General features: G+C 31.9%; 1 protein-coding gene across 2 annotated transcripts in view; it reads right to left on the bottom strand.

Moving 5' to 3' along the window:
- LOC145284802 (homeobox protein LOX2-like) overlaps nucleotides 1–21,824 on the bottom strand; it is a 360,664-nt gene that overhangs the window by 98,940 nt on the left and 239,900 nt on the right. The window contains exon 2 of one of the 2 annotated variants that reach the window (XM_080133767.1): nucleotides 2,943–3,044. The exons of the other annotated variant lie outside the window; for it this stretch is intronic. Coding sequence (XP_079989893.1) covers nucleotides 2,943–3,044 — 102 coding nt within the window. The remainder of the gene's footprint in view (nucleotides 1–2,942; nucleotides 3,045–21,824) is intronic. 2 annotated transcript variants of the gene reach the window in all.

Consider the following 21,824-nt stretch of genomic DNA (forward strand, 5'->3'; position numbering starts at 1 on the left):
TGAAATGTCAATGATTTTTTCCTAAACTGGATTTATGTCCTGAATATAATTCTCTCTCTTGTTATACTCTCTCAATAATGTCTCCCAAACAGATCATATTTTTACTTTGTACATAAGCGACAAATATTACTGATTATGTCTAACAGGAAGTGTGAGAAGTTAGATAGCAATATCTTTTTTCGCATTACATTAAAAATTCTGCAGGGTCATACAGTAAGAGAAGAAATAAACAGAGATGGAATTTCAAAGTCTAGATGTCTAGACAGAAAAAAAGGTATTATAGTAAACAACGTTCGGTAATGCAATGCCCATGACAGGTATGTGGTAAGTGTGATCACAGTACTAATCGGGTTAGACGGAATTAGGCACGTCGAAGTGACACAAGCGCTATTAACAACTCGCTCTAAGATATTTTATATGCTAACTTTATATTAAGACTTGGTTGCGAACGCGTCAAATGTACGTTTTCTTAAAACATTACAAATATATTTTGTTCAATATTCAAAAAGGTATTTTAAAATATTGGCGAACTGCAATTTCCATTATTCTCTTTATATTAATATACACCAAATAAGCTAACTATTTTTTCGAATATATGAATAGGCGTATGACAAATGGAGACATACATCCTATTAATGTTCATCTTTAACCGCTAGAAATGATGGAAGTAATTTATGCTGACTCAGGAAACGTATGCAAGACAGGAAAGTAATTGAAGTTACTGAAAAGAAACCACTCTGTTCGCAGTCAACCCAAACAAGTAGCGAACAGGGAATTGCTTCCGCTGTATATCATGGGAAAACAGATTCCCGGAGGAACTAAAGGGATTCCTGCAATGAAGTGTCTGTTTGCAGCATTAGGGCCAAGTTCCAGTCTAGTAGATAGATAGATACGCACTAACGTATATACATGTTGTTAAATAAGGAAACACGCTAACAGACACACATACATAGAGACACGATCCCGCAGGCACATATACGCACACATATACACACAATACAAAGACAGGCACTGATATATATATATATATATATATATATATATATATATATATATATATATATATACATGGAATTTTGTGTTTGTGTGTGAGTTCCTTATATATATATATATATATATATATATATATATATATATATATATATATATATATATATATATATATGGAATGTTGTGTTTGTGTGTGAGTTCCTTCCTCTGAAACGGCTGGCCGAATTTTCTTTTAAATTTTCAAATTTAAATAACTTTAGTGTATAAATCTTTAAGTGATCGTATTTAAGTGTTGTCGCCAAACCCCGCCCCCGATAATTACCGATAATGGAAACCGTTGTTTTAATTCCTCCGTCATCAGAAAAGCTATTTTTCTCATTTCTTCGCTTAGCAATAATAATATATTGACGGGCCGTAAGAATCCTACTGTAGGTAAGTTAATAGCGTGTGTGTCTTTTCTTTGCATGATGTCGTCTGTAGGTTAAAAGTCCGCAGGTAATGTTTTTGTTCATGACTTGCAAAGAATTTTATAAGATTGGAACATTTACGTGTTTCGTTTTTTTTTCTTTGCCATGACGTGGTCTGTAGGTCCATATCATGCACGTAAATTTCTTAAGTTTGCTTGATTTTCTTTAACTGGAAGAAGTTTATATAGAAACATTTCATCAAAAAAAGCAGAAGGTTGTCTAGAGTGCAAGGTAGAATAGCATATTTTGGAGTAAGTTACTGCATGAAGACATGTAAATCGTCCTCCCGGGTGATTTTAAAGTATGGGCGTGCGAAATATGCGTTGCTCATCATACAATCTGGGCAACGTTGGGTATATATATATATATATATATATATATATATATATATATATATATATATATATATTTATATATATATATATATATGTTTCATTGCATTGCACAATTTTAATAGTTACAGTGACATTCTATAAATGGTACAATTCACACAACAAAAATTAATGTGATAACGTGCGTCATAATTTTGCTGCGATTAGGTGTCGCATAATTTATAACGAGTACATTTCTTTTAGTTTAGGGGTGTATCAGCTTTTTATATTCTAGACGTGAACCGCTTCGATTAAATTTATTAACTAAATTCTATGTAGAACAATTAGTTAGATATTTTGTATCTCGCTCATTTAAAGAGATTTGGGTTGATTTGAAAAGTATATTTCTTGGATATATATATATATATATATATATATATATATATATATATATATATATATATATATTAATATGACGTTACTAAATGATCTTCATTTTAATTTCAGATTTTGATTGAATAGTATTAGTATTAAAATATATACGAAGTTGAAAATCCATTGATTTCAAACATTTCTAAACGGATATCACAAATACTTTCTTATTTAATCGTATTTCATACTGACAAACACTACTACAAGTATTTAGAAAGATCTTGATATAATGAAAACTTAGAATTTATTCGAAAGGAATCGGATAATTATGTGCGTGTAGACCGTTTATGTAAGAAAAATACTGCCTTATACATAAGAACAATACGAATAATAATATTTCAGTTATGTCCATGACAATTACCTAAAAAAAAATCTAAAAGAGATTTTACTTATAGAGTACAGGAAATAGATGATGAAAAGTGAAAGGTTACGTTATGAGTTAATTCACAATTCTCATATACGGTGAAGTAAAATAGAGTTGTTTCAAACATAACTCAATCCTGAAACCTCCTCGTGTATTAAAGGAAATTTAAGTGCATATAAAAATATCCTTAGGAAAACAAACATTGAATAATTTAAAGTTCTATACAAGTAGACAAATAATTAAAACAAGAATTTATCACGAAGTTGTTGCTTGTCGGAGTTTTTAATACGAACTTTAATTATCAAACGCGCGTTAATTATTACATTTCGTTATTTTTTTATATAAATTTACTATTGAGAATGAATGTGATTAACATACCCCAAAAGGTGAGTCTATCAGGGTATGCCGCGGTGAGAATGTCGGTATTGGATGTAGACGTGTTGCTGTTGAGTCTTCCATACGAAGCCAGGCGGGTTAAGTCTAGTAAGTAATGGACAAGGACTTTAGTATGATGAATATGCTAGAAGCTTTCGGAAAATAAACAAATAATTAGGCTTTATGTAAAACATAAATTATGCTATAGACATTGGACTAATTGTTCATTACATGACCATGCAGTTACATTAAATACAAAAGCGTTTAGAGAAAATGCATGATTAAACTGATCTTAAATCTCAAATCAATTAACAAATATGTAAGTATATATTTACTTTAATCACTTTTTGCCTCTCGGATATTTATTTCTGGACAATGTCAGTTATTAAAATAAACATCTTGCATAATATCATGCTAATAGTGTGGACGCTTTCTGCTGAAGGGTAATAACTTTTACTCTAGTCCACGGAGATTATAAAAAGCATACCATAAAAACTGGCAACATAACACATATAAATGGAACCTGGGTCTTGGTGTAGAGAATAATCTCAGGCAGAAATGTATGATTAATCCTGAATTAATTTATTACTGTTTTATATGTCCTTAAATAATAATGCAGACTTGCGATCCAAACTACAATATAAATTTCTCTATCAAAAATATTGGGACAGTAAGGGTATAGATGAAAACTGAACAGTGTGTAAATATGACAGAAAATTGCAAGATCTCATCCACGTATTATTATTATTATTATTATTATTATTATTATTATTATTATTATTATTATTATTATTGCACACAGTGGGCTTTCACACGTCATCTTCACAAAACCTGTGGTGTCCTCTGCAAGCTGCGTGACAACAGCAGATTTCCAGGATTGCTCACCTCTTTCGCTAGCATTTGCAGATGAGGTTGCGTTCTCGCAACCGCCGCTCACCATTGATTTATCGCTGGCAGCGGTCATTTGTCTCCACTGGAATTTTACTGGCACTAAGCCTCCCCAATGTCCCAGTTCTCTTCGTAATTGTCAAGATGATTATTACTACGACCACCATTAATTTACTAATAAACCACTGATACATTAAATACACGATTCAATGTTTCAAGCATGTTGATTTCGAGACATACGAAGTGGCTTTAATAAGTTTCCAGACTTTTTTGCACAGGCGCTTAAAATTAATGTAGCCTGTAGAAAATTCAGTATGTTATTACTAGGGCTATGACAATAGTATATTCGTTTTCTTGTTTTGATTCTCAGGTATATATCCATTGATATCTTATATGATTTATGTAGAGTGATGTGGTTCACAATTGATTATTTGTGTCGGATATATACTCGAGAGTCAAAACCGTGGAAAGAATATTCTATTGTCATAGCCCTAGTTATGTCTATACACCTTAGGAGATGACACACCAAGTATTATGATTTCAGTTTCACAGAAAAGGCTACAGCAGAAATTAGATTTCACCCCACTAAGTCCTGATTGTTACACCCGGTAATTTTATAAAATGAAATCTGGACGTGAGTACAATTGAGAAGAACGATAGGCAATGAAATTATGTTTTAAGTTGGGAAGAAATTCAATAAAAACGCATGAAACGCTTCATACTATTTTGGACTCTTGCTTAAATCGCTCATCAGTTATTGGATTATCATAAGAGATAAGGAAGGCAGTGAGTAAATGAAAGATAATGAGAGGTTCGGGAAGAGAAAGAAAGTCAAAACACTAGAGTTGATTGGTGAAATAAAGAATTTCATGATAATGACTGTCGTGTATCTAAAAGGGCAATACGTGCACAGTTGTATGTCCTGGTGGGAAATGTACAGACAATTGTTCGCGAGAAACTGAAGCTTCCTCCTTGTTAAATACTATTTGATCACGATCGGCATCAAGACAGGCCGTCACCCTCCGCAAAGTCGAGAAATTGCATCTTGTGACTTTTGATTATTCCTTAAGCTAAAGAAAACATTATATGCTGTTGTGATGAGACAATTGAGGAAATGAAAAAAGGTTCTGACGAGGTCCATTGCTATGTTCACACAAGAGGACTCCCCTGGTGCCTTCCAGAAGTTGTTGGAACGGCACAACAAGTATATCTCAGCGGAAGAAAATAAACTGAAGGGACTAGAATGTAATACGTGTACTATCAATAAAAGTGCTTACACGAAAAACGTCATTAGAACTTATTGAACGTCCCTTCTAACTCAATACCGATGAAAATATATAACATGTAATCAACAGGAGGGAATATAGCAGCGATAGTTTTGACCTCATAACATCACATATGACATCTAAACAAATAGATGACATTACCAGAGAATTGATCTAGAGAAACGATTGTTAATTCATAAAAGATACATTTATAGGTGACCTTATGCATGTTTCCACAATAAAAACGAATAAATATACACACGCAAGTATATGCAATTACAGTGATTTGATTATGATCTCTAGTTCGAATTTAGCGATAATATTTAATCTTTAGAAAGTATTATATCATAACATATTTAATTGTTTCGAAAAAAAAAACAGTGGATACCTGGAATGCTTATTGATTATTTATACAATGAGTTTATTGTATGAGACAAAACCCATCTTTCAAGATAATAACAGTGAGAACTAAGCTAGACTATCACAGGATATTTTTTTATTGCAACAGAAGCACTTTTTTCTATTCCGTTGAAGAGTGCTGCCCATAGAACACGATTGTGCGAAATGGTAATTAATATTTTGAAATGTGTTCACATGTTTCAATGTTAATTAACTGCGGTGGCATGAAAAATTTGAGTGTCAATATAATTTAATAACAAAATTTTTATCGAGCAATGTTTGAATACATATTCCCAATCACGTGGGAACGGAAACATATTTTACCGCAAAATTTCCGATATGCGCTGTATATTTTAGAACGTAAAACAAAACAATTTATCAACCAGATATACATCGGCATTAGTTTGCATTTCATTAAGATTAGAATAATAAGTTTAAAATCTTTTATTACACAAATTTCTGTTGGACCACTGATGTGTGTCGACATCTAGTCGCCACAGGAAGTAGATGGGTTAATATTTTGGAATATCACATGCACTCATTGCACGAAACCCGTAGTCTTATAAAATGTTTGGAGATGGGCCAACTACATTCTCGATGATCTGAAGAAGATTGTCAAAGCGCCATTATAAAACAAGATCTATCTTGTATTGTAAAAAGAAATAGAATAGTGCATTATTTATAGTAATAATACCACGTAAACATCCAAATCTAAGATAAAAATTCTAATTAAAATGAAAATAAAATGCGATATATAATAAAGTGGATACTTAGTAAGGCACCATTTAAGTGATTGAAAATGAGTTTCAGAATTGTTAACAGTATACGCGTTCGATTAATTTACCCTGCTGAATTTATAAACACATTCTTTTTCTTGCAGGCAATAATCTCTATACTTATTCCTGTTTAATATGTGGTTTTATGTAAACGTAATGTATTCCTAAATATTCTGACTAGCGTGCGTCAAGTGTCTATCGATTAAATTATACGCCAGGCAGCTACTCAGTCTAAAGTAAAACATTGGGTGGTGCCATCTTAAATGAAATCATATATAGTGAATAATGCTTCACGTTTACTTAAAGTCAGGAGAATGTCATTTATTTTAGTAAACATTTAACTGTTCATATCAATATCAAATATTTAACTGGCTCGGAATTGCGGTGTTTTTTTATTATGCGCAATAAATATTTTTAGATTTATATATTGCGCTAATACCAATTGCAGGAGAATATAGTATTTTTATGGGTTGAAATGGGTTATTTTCATTTGTATTCTCCTAAACTGATTGATTAATTTTTGATTCGATAATCCTGACGTAATCTCTCTCTCTCTCTCTCTCTCTCTCTCTCTCTCTCTCTCTCTCTCTATGTATATATATATATATATATATATATGTGTGTATATATATGTATATATATATATATATATTCTGCTTATTATACACACATTATACATATGTGTACATGTTTCAGCAGAATCCCAATAAACGGACAACACATCCTCGTACCTCCAAAATTTAACATTGAAAGGGATATCAATATTAGCTTTAGTTTTCATAACATAGAACGGTGCGATCTACATCCGGGGAAAACTGGGGTGTATATTTTGTGAATGTGAATAGTACGGGTTTTTTGAGGTGTGGTGAGGGAGAAGAGGGAATGCTGTTTTCTGTGCTCCAGCTGTCATATAGAAGGGCGTGATAGGTGATTATTTAAGCTTGAAGGGTATTTATTGCCCTTGATTTTAAATTTCCTATATTTTAGGTTGTCCTTATAGTTGAATATGTTTTTTTATTGGTGGTGATTTTAATTGTCTTTTTAATAAGTGTTATTTTTATTTATTATTATTTTTTTAATTTTATCCCTCCGATTCTTTTAATCGTTCATTTTTTTTAGTTATCTAGTTTAAAGAGTAGGAATGAGGGGGAAGGAAGTGTCATTACATGCGATTAAACTGTTGAAAGTTTAGAGGAGTTATATTCTCTTAGTCTGGAGGCTTCTTTACTTGCTTTTATCCTAAGTACTTTTACATTCCTATCATCGCTACTGCCTACATGGCAGGTTGTTTTTATGATTGTCTTTTCTTTATTGCTGGCAACTCAATCCGTGTTTTTATTCTTTTTTTTTATTTATTTATATGTGTGTGTGGCTGTGTACATTTCCCTTCCAAATAACTCTTTCAATTTAGGTCAAGAGACTCAAAATTTTACATAAGGGGCATTGAAATTTAGAAAAAAAAATTAACCGGTTTTCCGCCAGAAATATGGCTTTCAAAGGGGTCAAAGTTCAACGATTTGACACTTGAAAACTCTACCAAACTTCTCCACCAATCTTGGGTCTAGACACTTAAAATTTTAAATGCAGATTACTTGGACGTGGATCAAACATTTTAATTTGAGCCCCAGAAAATAAATGTTATGGGCTCAAAATTTGGGACAATTAAAAAAAATGTGATCTCTGATGTCTCTACCAAATTACTCCGCCAATTTCTGATCTAAACATTTAAAATTTTACTCAGAGATAGGGCAAGCTTTTACTCGGTGTGGGTCGAAAACTTGAGCTGCCGAGGGATCAAAGTTCAAAAGATTTGACATTTATGGTGTCTAGCAAACTACTCAGACAATTTTGGGTTTAAATATTTGAAATTTATACATAACGGATATTCAGACAGGCGGAAAACATTTTAATCCGTTTGGCAGCGGAAAATTGGTTGCCTAAAGGTCAAAGTTGTAAGTGATAACTTTTGCAGATTCTTACAAATTCCTCCGCTAATTTTGGGTCTAAAGACTTGAAATTTTAGACATGAATACAACTTTGTATTTTGATTCGAGACCAGAATAATAAATGTTAGGGGTCAATATTGTGGTCAAAGTTAAAAATAAATAACCTCTGCGGTCTCTTCGAAATTACTCAGACAAATTTTCGTCTAAACATTTGAAATCTTACAGGAAGTGTGTGCATACGTTGGGAAAGTTATGAACTGTATGCTTTGTTTGGGGTTGGGATTTATACTATCGACATATAATTAGGTGCATAAATAGTATACATTTATTTATATTTATGGAATGTTTAGCTAATTTATTCACATGTAAGTGTTAAGTTATAATTTGGGGTTAATTATGTCGTTGGTTTCCTAATGTAACGTTGTTTTTTCGTTAATAATTCATGTAAGTAGATATCAACATTTCAATTCAAGACGTGCCTACCTATAGACAATGTTTATTAATCATTTTCTGATGTTTCATTATTAGCATGTAAATTGCACTCACCTTAACATAATTGTTGGCAAAATGTGTTGCTGCTTGCTTAGTTTTCTATAAGCGGCAGATGTTTGAGATGGAGTGTCCTTACCTTAAAATTTCCGAAGTTGATCTATGTTAGAATCTTTCTCCGTGATTACATAAGTGTCGTTCTTTATTAGGGTGTGTTGGTTTATAGTGAGTATAGACATTACTTTTTGGTGTATTAGGACCAATTTGTATCCAATTTCCTTTTACCTTGGTTAATTTATTAATTTATTAATATATTGGGAGTGAGGAGTTATTAGTTTACGGTTACTACTACGGGGCCTCGCTATTAGTTTCCTATAGTTTATTAAAAGCATAGCTACCAAAGTGTTTGCAGTTTGTAGCCGATTAAACTTTTCCATATAATAATTTATCCCGGTCCTTATAAAAAGAAGCTCATATTTATTCGCTAACATAGGTAACAGGGTGAAATGAGTAAACTATACATGTTTATCCTTCTACAAAAATCAATTCGATTGAAAGTGTTTTGTTCCCTTCGATTAGCCTTCGGCAGTGTGCTGAAAGTCATGGGTCGGTAGCATAGGGTTTATTATTCATTGATAATGGGTGGCCAGAGAATCTGTTTTTTAAAGTTCATTGAAATGCTTCATATGTAGAGTTTTCTGTTTCCAGGTGTTCTACGGCGCATATTCTAGTCCGATATAGTAACGAGGATGTGAGGCAATTATTGTTAAGTGGGCATTCGGTAGGATTTTGACAGTTGAAGTTCTTACTATTATCACTATCATTAGAGTTCATAGTTAGATTATTTTTCTTAATATTTTACTATTGGTATTTTTTCTTAATATTTATCTATTGGTATTTTGTATAATTCTCTCTAGGTTCGCAGTGAAGCTGTAGCTAAGTTTTAGAGTATATTTCATGAAGTGTACTGTAAGAGGATACAAGTTTATCTTTAAGATGAACGAATTTTTTTACAAGTTTCGTTTTTACGTTGAACGGGGGATTGGATACATTATTTTCCTCCCTCCATTATTAAAGTTAGTTGTATTATTAATGCTATTTTCGTTAATGGCGGACTTTTTTATATTTGCTATTTTTAGCGCCTTGTTGCAAATATTTTTGTATCTAGTAAATATTTTCTCATTGGAGGAATTATAATTTATTATATATATATATATATATATATATATATATATATATATATATATATATACAATAAATTATAACACACACACATATATATACATATACGACACTCTCAACTTTAAGATGATTGACTATGAAAACTGCCAATCATAAAGGGGATACCGGAAGTTCAATTGTTATATTTTACTATGGATATCAAGCAAAACACACTTACAGCGGTGTGCCTTACTCGTTCTCAAACAAGGATACAAAGAGGATGATTTAAAAAACTGAACAAATATTTTTTTGTAATGAATCTATACTTAAATTTGCTTAACGTAAATATTTATTTTATTAACACTTGGATAAAAATTCAGGTGAATGCAAATTTTTTCAACAACTAAATAATAACTAATAAACAAAAACAATAGACAAAAACAATAACGAAAACGGGAGTGTATTTTTCGTTAGAATAAGGAATCAAAAAGAATACAAAAATAAATTAACAATGGAAAACAAAATATATTGATGTAAAACATAGATTTTCAAAGCTATATAGTGTGTGGAAAAGTGAAATACGATATATGTATTGGTATGATGTCATTAACTACACACAATGATGCGCACACCTCAGTGTTAGAGAAATAAAGAACTTAAGTGGAACATTCGAATATCGATGTATCTCATATAGACTTCAAGTGCTAGTCCCATGTCGTGGGCCCCTTGATTTCTGAGAACTTCAGCTGAAGTAAAATAAAACAAATCTCTCTCTCTCTATCTATCTATCTATCTATCTATATATATATATATATATATATATATATATATATATATATATATATATATATATATATAGGAAATTTATTACTGTGAGTCCAGAATGAGTTTACAAATTGTTTCAGCTAGAGGAAAATCTATGAGTCCATCTATGAATTTTGACGATGCTAGTTGGATTTTTTCCTCTCTTTGAGGATTTTCCTCTAGCTGAAACAATTTGTAAACTCAATCTGGACTCACAGTAATAAATTTCCTATATACTGCTCTGACTACACATTGAGCAGTCTAGTCCGGTTTTTTCACCACTGGTAAATATACATATATATATATATATATATATATATATATATATATATATATATGTCTTACGACTAGTGTTATGCAATACGCTATTTAGTGCCGCCAAATGCAACATGATGCTTCACATAGGGATGATTGGTTAACGTAACAGTCGAGACCAATATTATGATAAATGATGAATTATTTGCAGAAAAGTGGATAAATCAAAGAAAATCTCTAAAAGAGCAATTAGTTGTTTTTATTTTTATTACTGGTTTTATTTTGACCGTTTTTTATTACTGGTTTTAATTTGACCGTTTTATTAAATTCTTGCTCGATGTAACCTCTTACGTATTTCAGGTGTTTCTTCCAAAACTCGGAAATTTTTCTGACTCATACGGGAATCTGCACTAACAACCCAATGAAAACCATTCTTACATTCAGGAGATTAGCACATCGTAATTATATAATCTCTGGTTGTATAGCTATCTGTATTATCTGGAGATTGCATTCTTAGTATCGCCTGCATAGAAAATCGAATTTCGATATCAAGAGGTGTGTCACTTATTACTTGAGTTTTACTTAATACTTGGTACGGTATATTTTATTTTTACTTTTGTATGCTTCTGGTAAATGCGGACCTATATTATTCTGTATACTTTACTAACACGTATATGCATATATATATATATATATATATATATATATATATATATATATATATATATATGTATATGTATATTAGACATTAAGAGGAGATTATAGATAGATATATAAATACCCATTCACATACATCTCATCAGTGACGTGCTCCGACACGTCACTGATGAGATGCAGTACACCGAACCCCATTTTGGGTCTGGCGTTGTCCGTTGTCGATGCAATTGCTCGATTCTATCTAATTCTGGGATCTAGCTTTATCGGGAAAGGTGTATGTGAACGGGTATATATATATATATATATATATATATATATATATATATATATATATATATATATATATTACTCTGTATATTGTACTGAAATATATACTAAAATAGATTTTTACTCTATATTCTAACCATTATACATTAATTTTATTTTGCTGTTACTGTTCGTTTTCCAAACACTGTATCATTATTTATTAGTACTCATGTAATCTTACTATAATATAATATATTCAAATAATACATCATTCCATATATTTTGTAACTTAAAAGGTAATATATAATATATACGAACACAACATATAGAAAATTTTAATCCTTTTCATATAAACATTTTTGTGGGCCTTATGTCACGCTGCCTGATATTTTATGTGTGCACATGTATTTTTCCACATTCGTCCTTTTCTCTTTCTCTTTCTTTATATCTCTGCCGATGACGTGAGCGTTTGTTCTGAGACAGAACGGATATAATGCATGCGCTGACTCTTTATAGAGAATTAATGAATACTAATTGTAAGCAAATCACACATTAAACGAAATTGGTAAGATCCTTATAAACGCAGTTTATGATTTACGAAAATTATGAAACCTAAAGTATAATACAGAAGTACGTGTAATAATTCTGGGGATCATAACTACCAAGAATCAATATTCGCCATAGTTAATTGCATTTATTTACACTAGATAAGACCAATCATCATGTTCTAGTAATTTATATTATCCTATAAAAATAGTATAACAATATAATAAAATAGTAAGATACGCGGATATTACAAAATTGCAATCTAGAATCAACGATGTGAGACCAATATATACGGATATATTTTTCAAGTTTTACCTTTAACAAACTACGAATGCCAATGTTATTTTCAAATTGCAAGATCTTGCGCTATCAACTAGAGATGGGTGAATTTTGTCACTTAGATTTTGCTAGGATATAATATTATATAGGATGCGATAAAAGTACAGAAATAATATTGTAATAATCTATAAAATTAAGGGTCTACAGGCGATGCATGTGCCTGCTAGGTATTACCTAATGGCATATAGATATACAGTACATACAGTGTATACAGTATATATGCTTTTAAATAAAAATAGTTCTTATTTTGTATGTGCCATATTCATTAATACTCACTCTGAAATATCTAATATGGATGAAAATGATTTATTAATTTGATGTTTTTACCTTACAACTTCGCAAATCTATTTATTCAATTATGGGCAATTTTCACAAGAAACATGCGAAGACCATATTAGAGATACTTCATAGGGAGGACTCTTTTCTCGGAACAATGTTCAAATGACACCACTGAATGGTTCAAAGCAGTAATTTAATCAAATGTGCCCACACGAAATTCTATATCAAACCCCACTCTCCCCAATAGTTTACCTCTACTTGCGCAACTGCCATTGCTCAGAGGCAACGTGCATACCGCATATTTACCAGCGTAAGTGAAATAAAAACGGAAAAATTATATAGAATCTATAATTAATTGTAAGAACGTAATAGCGACAGTTAAAAGAGACTATAGTGAAACCACGAGAAAACGCATTGAGGCGCAGAAATTAGGAACTCGTGCGGGCTAATTAAATCTATAACAGCGAAGAAAATAATGAGCAAGCAAAAATTCCCCTGCTATCCAACAATTATGAGGTTGTTTGCATGGCAACTGAGAAAGCTAACATGATTGCCCGTCAGTTTGCATCAAATTCTACATTGGTTTCATAATTCCACTTCCTCCCTGATTTTCCATTGCTGAGGGAAACACACTAGATGATCAAAAAACTAATCTTTTCACAAGTACATTATAAATAGAAAATTTAGACACTTTACAATATATTGACTTGATCTCATCCTGACCGTACTTTTACGAAAATTCTCCGCTGAGGTTGCTCCATCTCTTTCCAAACTCTTTAATTAATGCCTTAACAAATCTTGGTTTCCTGGCTGCTAAAAACTGCTTTTGTCGTACATCTATGAAAATTCTGGCTAAACAACTCAGCCCTAAAATGTTTGCCCTATTAGCCTCTTCCCGCTTTTCGACAAAATATTTGAGTCCATAATTGATAAAGCTCTAGTCCACCACCTAGCAATAGCTAAACTTCTGTCCGACTATCAATATAGATTTTGGCAAGCCCGTTTTACTGCAGATGTTCTAACTGAAATCTCTGAACGTATACACCATGCACTGTATAATGAAGGGAGGAAAAAGTAGCCCTACGTATAGCTAAGGCTTTTGACAGGGTAAGGCATGATGGCTTTCTCATGAAAATCAGATAATATGGTATTACTGGGCGAATGCTCAACAGAATTAAATCGTTCCTAAATAGGAGAAGAATTCAGGTTGTCCTCGACGGTTGTTAGTCTAAACAATAATATCTAAATGCGGATGTACCTCAGGGGTCGATATTTGGTTCTTTATTATTCCTGATATTCATAAATCTCCTTTCTAATAAAAAAAGACTCTGAGATGGGTATATTTGCTGATGACACCGTCCTCTATAACAGCCACGAGGGGAAAACGCAAGGAAACATATCCAAAGCAAAGACGAACACCCTGGAGGAAGACCTCTAATGTGTAGTGGAATAGGGTCAACTATGGATGATAACTGTCAATGCTGCCAAGACTAAGCTTCTTTCCTTTTTATAAATTACAAGAACGTTCTAAACAACCAGTAGCTATGATTAAAGATACATAACTCCTTCACACTCATCTGTTTAGCGTTCACAAGGTACATGAGCTGGAATAGATATATCGAGGGCATTGCCACTGCTGCTGCGAGGAAATTGGTCTCTCTCCCCCAAGCCAGAGAGGTACTTACGCCTGAAAGTATATTGCACCACTACAAGGCCTATATTTGCCCATGCATGCAGTATTGTTGTCACATTTTGGCTGGGGCATCTGCTCCTGGTTACTCACTCCTGGACAGTGTTCAAAAGCAAATCATCAAACTGACAGATCCTGACCATCATCTAAGGTTCAACCTTTGTCTCATCGAAGAAAACTTGTATCCTTCTTCCTGTTTTACAAGTATTTTAATAGTGGATGCTCCGACAAACTGCAAGCCCTCGTATCCCCCTCTACGTAATTTCCCCCGACAAACCCGAAAAGCAGCAAATCCCCTGTGCTACACAGTAGAAATCACTAACTGTAATACATATTTTTAATCTAATAGTTTTTCTTCAGAACTGCTAGATTTTTTAAATCCATTCCGGGCTCCTTCTTCATCAACTGTACTGACATGCAGAAGTTCAAGTGTAATTTAAACAGATATCTTGCTGCTTTACTCTCTACATAGTTTCCCTACAACCTATGTCATTGATAGTAACCATCTAAATAAAAGTTGCACTCTGCCTTTTTGGAGGTGAAAATTTAATAAAAAAATACGCTGACAATGCATTCGGTGACTGTGTATAATATCTGCAAAAGTGTTAACATTTGTTCAGTCATAAAATAGAAGTTGACAGCGCAGTATTTTAGATGCAACATATTACAATATAGCATCATAATCTGTTAAGAATATTATTATGAGGAATTCTGAACTATATTTTAAAGTGAAGAATAAAGGAATTAGGGAATTTAATACAAATTACTGTTCTCTATAAAACAGAATTTTACAAGTATATGGATAAGAGGGACACTTATATTTGACGGATTTAACAATAAGATACACCTACATTACGCATATTAACATTAATACTGACAATATCATCTTAATGAATTATGGATAGAGAAAAGTAATAATTTCTTTGTGATGGTTAGCTCAGTTTGTAGAAGATCACATGCACAGAACATGTGAAGAGTAAAGCAACTGATCTCTATTGCATCAAGAATCTTTTTCTATACACACACATATATATATATATATATATATATATATATATATATATATATATATATATATATATATATATACCTCTTCATCTCGCTCTCCGTCTCTCGCTCTCTCTATATAGATAGGTATATATATATATATATATATATATATATATATATATATATATATATATACACTTTTATATATAGTAGTATATTTAGGCAATCTTTTTTTTCTTTTATGCACGTTTCATTAAACAGCACAGAAAAATCTTGCTTGTTTTTCTTGTAATCCTCCTTTTCTCTTTGTCGGACTATTTTCCGAATGTATTTTCCAAGTGAAAAAAGAAATTTCCCATAATCGCGAACGTTTTCGACTTCCATTGGTCATCCTTAGGCGAGTAGTAAAAAATAAAAAAATGAAATTGAAAAATGAAAATAGCGAGATGAAATGAAAAGACGATTAAAAGGCGACTAAAAGAGGATTAAAATCGCTTAAAATCACTAAAATACCCAAAAGCACTTGAGCGTGAACTTCGTTTCATTTTGAATCTGGTTAATCGTTGGTTTATTAATGTGGATTAACAATGCCTAAAAGATTTGGAGGCTCACCTCGCAAAATGACCGCGTTTATTTTATTACTAGGTCTCCAAATTCAGTTTTAGGGGTGGGATGCTGATAGATTGAACCATTTGGGGGAAGACAGGTGACATGTTTAACGACGGGAGATGTTGGTTCGAGTCATGCCAATGTACGAATTAATTTTGGAGACACATTCTCCTTTGTACTATTTAATCAAACACACACACACACGCACACACACACACGCACGCACACATACACATACACACACACACACACACATATATATATATATATATATATATATATATATATATATATATATATATATATATATATATTATATGTGTTTATATATACTACCATTTGAACCCGGCATTGCTTGGGTTGGCATGGAGTTCCGTCGCACCACAGCTAAGGATATTAATCATTTTCATCATGAGCAACAATTTCAAAAATAAAAGAACAGATAAAAATATGTACATGTAATCGTAAAAAAAAAACAAGTACGTGATACCCTATTTCGACAGAAGAAATACAAAGAAAACAAACTATTCTCCGGATATTGAACAACCTCCACCCGAAACAAAAAAAAAAAAAATAAAAACAATTCAAAACAACTTTTTTTCAATGAAAATAGCCGTAAGTTCCCGAAAGACCGAAATAAAAACGCGAAACGCGTTTTTATTTTATTTATTTATTTTTTTAAAGGAACTTTTTCCACTGTTTTTTTTTGTCTTAAATAAAGGACGTTTTCGATTTGCTTCTTTTAGGGGGGGGGAAACTTCTTCGATTTGCATTTTTTTTAGTGGGTTGCGTTGTTTGTTTCTAAAAGTGTGGCTGAAGTTAGAATTCGAAGCAATCAACGTATCTGTATAGCCGTTGGCAGAATATTAAAACCAAACAAATGAATTTATCCTCAGTTTTTTCGTAAGTGTTTTTTTTTTGTTGGCATATTAAACACAAACAAATAAAAACATATATTCTGTCTCCATTGAATTATTTTTCAATATAGAAACTTAGTGAGATTACCTAATTTATTCTTATGAACTAATGGGGGTGGGGGAAATCTAAGTCTTTAGTAACGCCGACGTCGGAAAAATTTATTAGAAAATATATTAACAATTAAATTGTTATTTGAAGTTTATTAGATGACAATTTTAAACAGAATACTTAAAACAATTCTCTCCCCAGAAAAATTATCTGACATATCGCTATGTAGTAAAATCGATTTTCCTTAATCCAATATTCAAATGAGGTGGCCTCTTAATTGTATATTTTGCAAGAATCATACTATATATAGAAATAAATTACTGTAATGTAGCGGACCTTGCATTATTTCTTTTTATCTTGCCATATTTTAGAATGAATACAATTATATATACGAAAGTGAATTTTTACCTAAATTGGAGTTTGGGATAATTTTCCCTTTAACCCGTTTTGCTACATCCAAACGAGGAGCCGCATATTTCAAAATAATACACCCACGTATCTTTCTCCCCTCTCTCTCTCTCTCTCTCTCTCTCTCTCTCTAGATATATTCATATATATATATATATATATATTTATATATATATGTGTGTGTGTGTGCGTGTGTGTGTGTGTGTGTTTGTTTGTTTATATGGAAAAATTAACATACGTTAATTAAATAGGGCTTATTATATTTGTATAATCAATTTATATTACGAAGTAATTAAAAGGCCATCATCGACCATGGTGTTCCAAATTTTGGCAACATTAAAGAGCAACAAGTCAATACAATTATAGGGGGTTTGTTTGTTTTTTAAATTAATTACAATTTTGGAATCACTAAAAGTATAATTTTTTTTTTATCGAAGCAAAATTCTTGAATAAGAGAGGTCTCAGAAAATTATCTTACAGACAAACACAGAAAAATATAAATGGATGTAAAAAAGGGAATTATATAGTGAGCAAAAAGATACTTATATTTTTTTATTTTCTCTCTTATATTTAAAATATTAATTAATGTTGCAAACGGACATTTACTGATTTTACCAATATAACGCGAGTTCAGTGTTCAGTAGTTTAGAAAAGTTGTTATATATATATATATATATATATATATATATATATATATATATATATATATATATATATATATATATATATATATATATATATGAGCAAACAGTTAATGACATATGTTAAAAAACACTCTGAAATGAGTTAAAAACATATTTAATTTGAAAAAGAAACACCGTCACTGGATTTTTTTTATCTTCCACCAGACTATCCATCAATGTGTAATCACCATTTTCTTTACCATATTCCCTCTGCTTAACTTATTTTGTTTTCAAGTAAGATCTTTGACTTATTTGTTGGTTCATCAAATACTTCTGCATGCAAAATCCGATCCTGCATTTTGCTAATTCCTACCCTCTGATGAGAAGGAGAGTATTTCTTCGAAACCTCGCGGATAAAGGACTATCCATTTATCTAGTGTTTCCTTTTCAAATTAAATATGTTTTTAACTCATTTCAAAGTGTTTTTTAACATATTTCATTAACTGTTTGCTCATATTATAAGCTCTATTTCCTATTTGGTATTATCGAGCTTTTATATCTGGCTGAGATAAGTTTATAAATATTAATTCTTTAATATTTATAATTAACTTTAATTTTACCATCTTGGATCATTTTGGTAAATTCGATTGTAATTTTCATTTTATATATATATATATATATATATATATATATATATATATATATATATATATATATATATACGTATATGTCTGTGTGTGTGTTTGTGTGTGTATGTTGGGTGGGTTGTGTGTGGGGAGGTGTACTCTGAACTAAGTCACTGCAGGAAGGCGTATGAAGTTTCCACCCGGAATAAATAGATTTGTTTTAACAATTGGCGAGTTCACCGATTAGATGACAACAAATGTATTGCCGTGTATAACTTTCAGAAAATTACAGGGTCGATACAATGAACATGCTAATGTTTCGGACAATTTGGTGGCGAAAACCAGAAGTCTGTGTAAGTAGTCTTTATAAGAAGAAACCAGTAAACATATAAAGAAACACATACACACACACTAATATATATATATATATATATATATATATATATATATATATATATATTAGTGATTGGACGATTCCAATACTTTTCTCAATTCCTATATAATTACCGATTTTGAACTAAATTCCCGATTCCGACATAATTTCTAATTCCAATTTTCCATGAATCTCTAAATATTTAAATGACAATGTTGTCTCGATTGCCGTAAAAAAAAAAACAAAAAAAAAACAAATTGAATGTTCATACATTTTCTGAAATGTAAAAACACACTTCGGGGCAGGAATAATCTATAAAATTTAAATTTTACCGGAAGTTCAAATCAATAGATATTTATCATTTGATCATTACTGGAAGACGTGGGAGACCTTTTTAAACGAAATCAAATACACAATATAATTAATGGAATCGTTTTTGACATAGAGAAATAGACACTCATTTTACCGATTCCGATACTGCAAAAAAATTCCCATTCCGACTAATCGTCCTAACAAAATATATATGCATATACATACGTACATACACATATATATATATATATATATATATATATATATATATATATATATATACGCATACCCACATACACCCACACCTACGCGCACACACGCATATATATATATATATATATATATATATATATATATATATATATATATATATATATATATAAGTAGGTTGTAGTTTGCTTGAAGCATTGTTGAAGAAAATTATAAGGTAAAATTAAAAGCCAAGAACAATGCGAGATTTTTTTTTATAGAGTAAAATTAAATGCAAACAAAAGAAATAAATTTCTTTTTTTTTGTTGTTTGTTTTTTCTTTTTCACACAAATTTTAACTCTAAACAACAGTAATTTTTTTTTCTGTTGTATTCAATGGTGTTATAAATCTCAATATATTTCAGACTTATTAGTCCTTTTTCAAGAGAAGATAGCGGAAGGGTGTTCAAAATTGGAAAAATTGGAAAAGTAGCCGCAGAGAGTTTGCCACGTGATACCGCGAAATATAGTACAAAAAATGACGTTAGGAGAACGTTAAAATAAATCAGTTGATGTTTGAAATACTTGTTGCGTTTGTGAATCAAGGGAGATGACTATTCAAGCAAGGTTTTTTTTATATTAATTATTGTTTTTCTTATGTTTTAAACTTATATTATAAAAGCGGAGCTCAATTCCAGTCTATTGTTTAGTGTGGGAGTATTTTTTGAAATAATTAAAGATTCGAGGATACGAAGTTGACCTACGTTTCTTGAAGAAGCAAGGATGTTGATGTGAAAATCTGGTTCTGAATTAATGCAAGTGCGAATATGTTTATAGAACGACGAAGCAGTAGTGTTTAAGTGCTCTTTAATGCGGTGATGAAGCAATCTGGTAGGGCTTCCGATGTAAGATGCACTGCATTTAGCGCATTGTAGGTCGTAAACAACGTGGTTCTTAAAGCATAAACCTGTGTGTGATATTGGGCAATTAGAGAGTGAACAAGGGGAAGGTGTATGCGATGGATGTTTTCGGTTGAGCTGTTGTCTTAAAGTAGATCCAGTGTGGATGAGTTGAATGTTGAGTCCCTCGCTGCGGATGGCTTTTCGGATTGAAGATGAGATTTTGTCACTGAGGAAGGGTAGTTTTAGAAACAATTGTTAGAGAAGGGTCGGGTGTTGCGTTTTTTTCTTTTTAAGTGAGGATAGGATCGTATTAGGGTAGCCGTTTAGTGAGAGGGTATGTAGGAAATTGTTAGTGTGTGTATGTTTGTCGGAGATGTTAGTGCATTTGTCTTGTATGCGTGAGATTTCGGCATGTGCGTAGTTTAGTTTGTCCTTGAGAGGTAGTGCAGATTTGAAATGTACGAAGAGACGTTTGCTGGCGGGTTTTCTGTAGAATTCAGTGCATATGGCACCATTTTTATTTATTTGTATTTTAAAATCAAGTAGAGATTCAGAAGAGTCTGGGTGTTCTTCTGAATCTCTTTCTCTACTTGATTTTAAAATACAAATAAAAAAAAATGGTGCCATATGCACTGAATTCTACAGAAAACCCGCCAGCAAACGCCTCTTCGTACATTTCAAATCTGCACTACCTCTCAAGGACAAACTAAACTACGCACATGCCGAAATCTCACGCATACAAGACAAATGCACTAACATCTCCGACAAACATACACACACTAACAATTTCCTACAGACCCTCTCACTAAACGGCTACCCTAATACGATCCTATCCTCACTTAAAAAGAAAAAACGCAACACCCGACCCTTCTCTAACAATTGTTTCTAAAACTACCCTTCCTCAGTGACAAAATCTCATCTTCAATCCGAAAAGCCATCCGCAGCGAGGGACTCAACATTCAACTCATCCACACTGGATCTACTTTAAGACAACAGCTCAACCGAAAACATCCATCGCATACACCTTCCCCTTGTTCACTCTCTAATTGCCCAATATCACACACAGGTTTATGCTTTAAGAACCACGTTGTTTACGACCTACAATGCGCTAAATGCAGTGCATCTTACATCGGAAGCACTACCAGAT

The sequence above is a fragment of the Euprymna scolopes genome, chromosome 9 (assembly GCF_053919585.1).
Source record: "Euprymna scolopes isolate OS-2025 chromosome 9, ASM5391958v1, whole genome shotgun sequence".
Lineage (NCBI taxonomy): Eukaryota > Metazoa > Mollusca > Cephalopoda > Sepiida > Sepiolidae > Euprymna > Euprymna scolopes.